The 7,755-nt window shown below is 32.5% G+C and overlaps 1 protein-coding gene across 1 annotated transcript; it reads right to left on the bottom strand.

The window, feature by feature from the left end:
• Positions 1 to 1,355: 1,355 nt before the first annotated feature.
• On the bottom strand, positions 1,356 to 5,763 carry LOC114272686 (chitinase-like protein 2). The gene is made up of 3 exons (XM_028214406.2): positions 5,088 to 5,763; positions 3,262 to 3,421; positions 1,356 to 2,058 (listed from the first exon to the last, which is right to left on the bottom strand). The coding sequence occupies exons 1-3, from the start codon at positions 5,470 to 5,472 to the stop codon at positions 1,647 to 1,649; spliced, it is 957 nt and encodes a 318-aa protein (XP_028070207.1). The 5' UTR covers positions 5,473 to 5,763; the 3' UTR covers positions 1,356 to 1,646.
• Between the last annotated feature and the right edge of the window lie 1,992 nt (positions 5,764 to 7,755).

Raw genomic sequence — 7,755 nt, 5'->3', positions numbered from 1 at the left:
AAAGTAATATTTTCCAATTAATAGTTTTGTCTATCTCGTAAGCATACATATATAGCTTCTGTATATATATGAATTACCTGTTCTTTTTCTAGGCAGGGGGCGTTGTTAGTAGCCATTGAAACCTGAAGGAAATGAGAGATCAATCAGAAAAAAAAAAAAAAAAAAATTTAGAAACGACAAGTAACCCTAAAAAATTGCAAAAAAACGAAAGCAAAAACTACGAATGGGAAGCATAGAATCTTACAAACTCAGAAGTTCTGTTGGGAGGAGCAAAGAAAAATCTTAGAAATTACGAATAAAATAGGTCGATTTTTTTCCCAAATGAAATAAGTTTTGCTCATTCGGTACTGGTTTTCCAAATAAGATAGTCTTTCTCGGTTGTTTACTTCCGAAATTATTGTACATTTTCAATTATGAACTTCCGAATTATTTATAAATTTTCAATACTTAATTTTTGAATTTTTTAAATTGATTCGGTTTTGTAGTTTCGAATGTTTTACAATTTTTTGGTACTTGATATCAAAGTAGTTTATGCAAGCAATGGATAGAGTGTAACAATGGAGTGTAGCAAGCAATGGAGAACAATAGAGGAAGTGAAAAACAATGGAGGCACTTAGTTTTTCTTTTTTCAAAATATGTGCATTGAGAATTATTATTTTTTTTTAAAGATGTGTGTAGAGAAAATCTGAATTTAATTTGTAATGTGTGTTGATGTCCATTATGGTTATTGTGCTTCATGGTAAAATTGTCATTAATTTTTTTTTTTCCATTAAATGTGTACACAGAGACAAAAAAGTGTGTGAAAATAGAATTTCTCCAACCATTAATGCAGGGCTAAATATATTGATTAATTAAGTAATTTTTACACAGATGGGACTATTGAGTTCATAACGTTTTGAAAAAGACTTATTAGTATATAAGATGGGAATATGGGATTTATTGATGCTTGTCCCTAAAAAAAAAAGTCAGTTAACACCTGTAATGACAATTTTAGATAATTTGTACGCTGTCCTACAATCTGAACACATAGAACTTTGAGCTACAGATATTTCACAACTTGGTATTCATCTGGACCGGATAAAACACCAAAAATAGGGTTTTATATCCCTAATCATCATTATCAATGGACTGTTATGTCTTTTAAGCTAAGCTGAAAATTGTTCTACTGTTGTTCCAAAAGGCGGTGATCACTAGAATATGTAATCATCATTATCAATGGATTGTTATGTCTTTAGGACTGAAAACTGTTCTTTTCTTGTTCCATAAGGCCGTGACTAGAATTTCTATTGGATTTACCATTTGATTGACCAACCAACCAACCAACCGAAGGAAGATAGAGAGAGAGCACCACTGGATTTTTCAGTTCTGAACAATTGAAACATATAAGTATATAAAGGTTCATACTTCATACAACATTGGGAGTATCATGACTACATAATGCACATCTATTATAGGAAGAAGCTCCAACATTTACAAAACAACACCACCGTGCTCCTGCACAAAATCAACCCACAATTTTTAATAAATCTCAATACTAAAAACTGGGCTTCACACAATAAAATCGACTTGTAACTCAAAATGTGATCTTAGTTGGCCTTCTTATTTATCATTCTTGTTTCGAAGAGTATGAACCAATAGTACTAGCTCTAAGAAGAACTGGTGGTAGAGGATGGGTTGAAAGCTTTCTGCTCGGCACAGGACAATTTGTCATGTGGACCTGCCTCCTCTCTGCCAACTCCCATCAAGTCCAGGTAGTAAAGGTAATGAGAGACCATGTTGTTCATGGAATCAACATCACCCTGCCCACAAACATTATCTCCATAAAGGACGTTCATGGTGGTGCCGAAGCCTGGAACTCTATTCTCCATTGTATCGTTCTTGGTGGGCTTCCAGTTGCCAACGAAAACATCGTGAGCGGAAGGCTGTGACTTCTTCACTGGTGTCATCCACCTCCACACTGCTGCCTGGAAAGCAAGGGTTGCATTTTGTTCTACGTATTCTGGATGGCTCAACAGGTCAACTTTTAGGGCTTCCCCTGTAGCTCCATAGTTGTAGTTCCTGTGGGAATGAAAAGTAAATAATAGTAATAATAACAAGCAATCAATATTCTGCCTAAAAAACAGCTAAATAAAGTAGTTTCACAACAATTTCTATGACTTAAAACAGAAGTAAATTACAAAAGACAATAAATCCATCTTGATGTTGCTTCAAGAAACAACCTCAACCAAAAGCAATACTCAAACGCAGAAACGGATGGCTCGATCACTGATGTTGATGGGAACCAACCATGGTTATGAGAATCCCGATCCGGATCTTACGATCCATTTCAGTACAATCGATCCGGATCATGTAAAAAATTCTTTATGGGTAGGATCTTTTGATCCTAGTAATGAGATCTTATAGGATCGTGAAATCCCGATCCGAATTTGATCTTATCTCATCCAATTTACAAGTCTTGTTTTGTATTGTATGACATATTTTATTGTAAATTTTATATTTGTTGTCTAAATACCAATTTATCTGGTCAAAATAAATAATACAAATTAAGTAGTATTGAATCAAATAAACTAAAAAAAACAAACTAGGAAACAAACATTCAAATATTGCGGTAATTAAAAAAAATTAACTAGTTGGAAAAACAAACTTAGCTTTAGCGGAGTCTAAGGAGGGTAAGATGATTGCAACATTATCTCAATTTTTTGAGAGATTATTTTTGTGACTCGAATCCGCACCACCAGGGATGTTAGCGACAAACTTTATCATTCGATTAAGCTGCTCTTTTGAGTTCTTAATCTATTTTCATATCCAATTTTGTTAAATATTTTTTTTCCCACTTTTTATGCATTATTGTAAATTGTAAAGTATTTTGTTATAGAATTTTTTTTCCTCACCTTCTTTTTTGATGAAATACAAAACTTTTACCATCGAGTTTTCTATTGTATAATATTATATGCACATTTTACATGGAGTATTATATTTTTTTCAATATTTTCACTTCTTTTTAATAGAATATAGGCTCATTTTGTGTATACTTTTAAGAAATATTTATTTAAATTAAATGATTACGTAATTTGTCTTTTCGGTAAGATCTTACGATCGTCGATCCGATTGAACAATCCGATCCTATAAATACCTTTTACGATCTAACGTAGGATCTCGATTTTAACAATCTTGGAACCAGTAGACAAACACACACACACAAAAAAAGAAAAAGAAAAAGAAAAATGAAGTGTATAGAATATAGAGAGAAGAAGAGAATACCAGTAAATAGGAATAGCACCACGACCATAGTATTCAACACCAGGAGTGCAGGGATAGGTGTATTTGAAGGAGTCATCACAGTAAGATTGGCTTGGACTCATTTCTTTGTTGTAGCAAAGGCCCCACGCCAACGGTCCTCCTGTGGCCACTCCATAACCACCTGCCATCAATTACAATAACCTTTAAATGCAACTTAACTAATCAAATTTATTAAAGCCAAACCTGAGAGACAAATAAAAATCCTAAAATGTAGTTTGTTCTTGCATGAATTTAAAAAAAATCAAAACAATACTTGAAGAAAAGATCAATTGAAAATCATTTCAAAATTGTGGAAAAACACCGGGAAAAATAAGCAAATCAATTAACCCCTAGTCAATTAATAAGTCCTAAGAGAACAACATGATAAATCAACTCAAGCCAACACTAAATAAATCAGAAGTTGCCCAATTTGTTTCGAATCAATTGAAATCATATATTCTCATATGGAATAAAAAACAAAATTACTAGGTGAACAGGAAATCCCCAAATTCATTTTAGATATGTTCAATGAAATCCAAAGCAAACAAATAGCCCTGGGCTTCATCTAAAACCAGTCCAATTATGCCTTGGTTGTCAATCATAAAGTCCTTGAATACATCACTATAATTTAAAGTACTCAATTCAATCCAACACCCTATAAATTTTTTTTTTTCTTTTCAAACTCATCTTATTATCAATCAAATCCATATTAAAATTATTTATCATAAAAATCAAATCTCATATTAAAAAAAAATACCATACATTTTTGAGCACCTAACACTCCGTTAGGTTGCTAAGATAAAACACTAAGGCCATGTTTGTTTGGGCAGATTGGATTAGCATTCCCATGACTAATAGTCCTAGGATTACGAATCCGTTGGATTATGTATCCTATCTTAACTAATAATCAAGTTTAAAATAATTAGTCCGTACTTCAATTATTTAACCAAACATCGGATTAATAATTTTATTGAACTATTAGTCCAATCCCAAGCTCATGTCCACCCAAACAAATATGGCCTAAAAGAATAACATACCATGATTTGAATTATTAAAATAACTCAGTTCAATCAAACCAAATGGAAGTCAAGACAATCAACATTTCTTCACACCACAAACAATGATTAATTACAATTTTGGTTCCAAAGTATTAGGTTTGTACAATTTTGGTTTTTAAAATTTTAAATTGTATCAATTGGTGTCCAATATATAAAAAGTGTTTTAAAATAAGACAGTTATTATATTTTGGGACTAGAAGTATAATTTTTTCAAAGTATGTTTTCATATTAAGACATATATCACATATTTTCTGAAGTTAAAATTATAATTTTGTAAGTGAGTTTTTACATTTATCCTGACTTTGATGGTGTCCATTGACGGCATTTTGTTGAGTACTAAATTAAAATATTTTTATACACTGGAAACTACAAATTAACACAATTTAAAACTGAAATGATATAAACCTCATATTTTGGGAGACCAAAACTGTAATTTAACACATCTACAAAGTTTCCATTTCCCTTGTCTAAATATATGCTGTGCAGCAAAATTTACAAAGTTTCCATTTCTCTTATCTAAATAAAATGAATAATACTAGGGATCATGAAAAAAATATAATGAAATGTATTATGAAAATTTTTCATCATTTGATTAGTGTGTGGTGTTTTATTGTATGTATAATCTAAAAGTGAAGAATCTTTCATGGTCATCTTCATGATATTGTTTTCATGATAAAATATATGTTGTGCAGCAAAATTTCCTGGGAAGCAAACAGAAAGAAAGAAGTTACAAAATAGAAAGAGACTTACAAGAAGTTTTGCTGCCAACATGGCCGAGGAAGGCGGCGACCTCCTTCATTCCCGTGAGCTTGCCGCCGGTGGTGCCAAAGCCATGGGGCTGGTATTCAGCGGCGGCAGTGATGAAAGACTTGTAGTCCCAGAATCCCACTGCATGGGCCACCGGCGTGTTTCTCTTTGAGAAGAGATTCTCAAACTGGTAGGTCTGGAAGTAGTCTGAGATTGTATCATTGCAACAGTACTTGGACAACCCTTTGCACTCCCAACCCTTGTCACAAACCTTCTTTCCCTTCACAATCTTCACCACAGTGGGCGTTGACGAATCCCCATCCGCAATACCCATTATCGCCATTGTCACTGCCACTGCCATTGCCAAAACCCACCATTTGGTCTCCATTTTTGTCAGCAAAAACCACAGTTGGAAGACCCTTTTTTTTTTTTGGGTGTGGTAAAACAATGAAATGAACCCAATAAGAAGAGCTACACAGCTGCAATGCAATGAGGAATGGAGAGAATTTAAGGAGAAAGAAAGTGAAAGTGTAACTTATGCTGGACACTGGAAAGAGTTAACATTGTTGCTTAATTTCAGGTCTGGGTTTGCACTTGATTTTTCTTTGAGTGCAAGGGAAAGAGACAGAGAGTGACATTGAGCCAAAGAATTGAAAGCTTGAGAGAAATGAAAGCGAGTGTTAGATCAAGTTTATCTTTCAGGCCTCTAAATATTTGTAAATTACATTAGAGGTTTGAAAAAAAAAAAAATTAATCCTACATTTTTGTATATAATTATATTGGTCTCTTTTTAATTCGCATAACAATTATATTCTTTTTTATTAATAATTTGTTAGTTGTATAAACGAAAAAAATGATATTATCATTTCTTTCAATTATTAGACTTCGAGAAAGAGAGATCAATATATTATGTTAAAAGTATAAGAGTAATTATATTTTCTTAATTCAAAGAGAGGTGAGTGTAATATACCCTAACAATAACTTTTCAAGTCATAGTTTCATAAAAAGAAATTTACTCAGGATAAAAGTAGTCATAGTTTCATAAAAAGAAATTTACTCGGGATAAAAGTTCTTTTGAAATCAAATTAGCTTATTTTGATAAATCAAGTTAATGTCCTAAAAATTTTAGTAATTAGTAAATACACTTTTTTATTTCATTTTTTCAGAAAACTCAAGTGTAGCTTTTGTAGTCCAATTTTAATATAAATTATCTATTATTGGTACCATTTGGCTTAAATTAAATAAGTATATTTATTTGGGTCACATCATCTCTATATTTTTTTACGCATCTTTTTATAAAAAATTAAAAAATATACTTATTTAGATCTTCTCAAGCAATCCTTTATTGATGTAATGATTCATCCTTTTTTCAATATACTAGCATCCCAATTATGAAATGAAACACAATGAAATTAAATACATAATTTAAAGCTGAACATTGTATACCAACAATGAATTAAACAAATAAGTACATAAAACAGCCTTTGGTTCAAATTAAAAGATGGTCTACATACAAAACCAATAATTCGGCCCTCAAGCACATGGCCTACACTCATCATAATCTATTGTAAGTGTGAATAAAAACGGTAAATTATGTTGGTATTCCATATATTTTTATCTCTCGTATTAATTTGAGTCATATATTTTTAATTTGTTCGATTTTAATTTTTAATTTATTTTATTTTATTTCACTTTCGTCCAATTAATAACATCTTGAGACTTTTAATAGAAACTGATCATGTACAAACCATGTGACCAATTTTTAGGGACATAATGGACATTTCAATCCTATCATCTTTCATTTCCATCTTTGCAAGAGATGCCCAACGCCAAACACCACCACTTCCATACATCTCCATTGCCCATCTGCAAACAAAGCAAAAAGGACAATTATATTGATAGTTCCTATATTTTGATCTTTGTATCATTTTGATTTTTATAATTTAAATTGATTCAATTTTGATTTTGAATTTATGATTTTGTCTCAATTTAATCAAATTACTTATAATTTAATAAAAAATATGCACATAAGTGACATGTCATGCTTTTCAAGGCAAAATTATAAATTATTTAACTCACTGAGTTAATTTCAGACAATTTAGTGATGTTTTTCATCAAAAATACTAATGGTGTAATCAATTGGATGAAATTGATACAAAATCTAAATTAAAGGGTCAAAATTGATCTAATTGAAAGTCTAAAGATCAAAATGACACAAAAGGTAAAATATAAGGGCTATTGGTGTAATTTGCTCAAACAAAACACATCAAACCGGGCCTCAGTCGTAGAAAAATTCGAACTTTACCAACAGTGGGGAGCATCTATTTGCACACACTCAATCCTCTATTTGCACATATTTCTTAATACACACACCTACAAAAATAAAAAATAAAATATATACTCATTCCACACACTCTTGTTCCAATTTTATCCCTCAATCCACACACCTTCCGAACCTTCCAAACCGGTGACCACTGTGTACCTTTCAGACCGGCGACCACCTCGCCGGCAACCACCTCGCCGGCGAAGACGCAACACCATCGTTTCCATCTCCCTTCCAATCGCCATTCCCACCCCTTCCTCCACCCACCGGCGACACTACCGCGACGCCCACCCCATCCCCTCGATCTCCCTCTCTCTCCCCTCGCAGTCCTGAAAAGGGGCTGCGGTG

The sequence above is a fragment of the Camellia sinensis genome, chromosome 7 (genome assembly GCF_055761805.1).
Source record: "Camellia sinensis isolate YWXY chromosome 7, ASM5576180v1, whole genome shotgun sequence".
NCBI classification, from domain to species: domain Eukaryota; kingdom Viridiplantae; phylum Streptophyta; class Magnoliopsida; order Ericales; family Theaceae; genus Camellia; species Camellia sinensis.
Note: the sequence above shows the minus strand (reverse complement) of the source record. Positions and strands in the feature narration are given on the sequence as shown.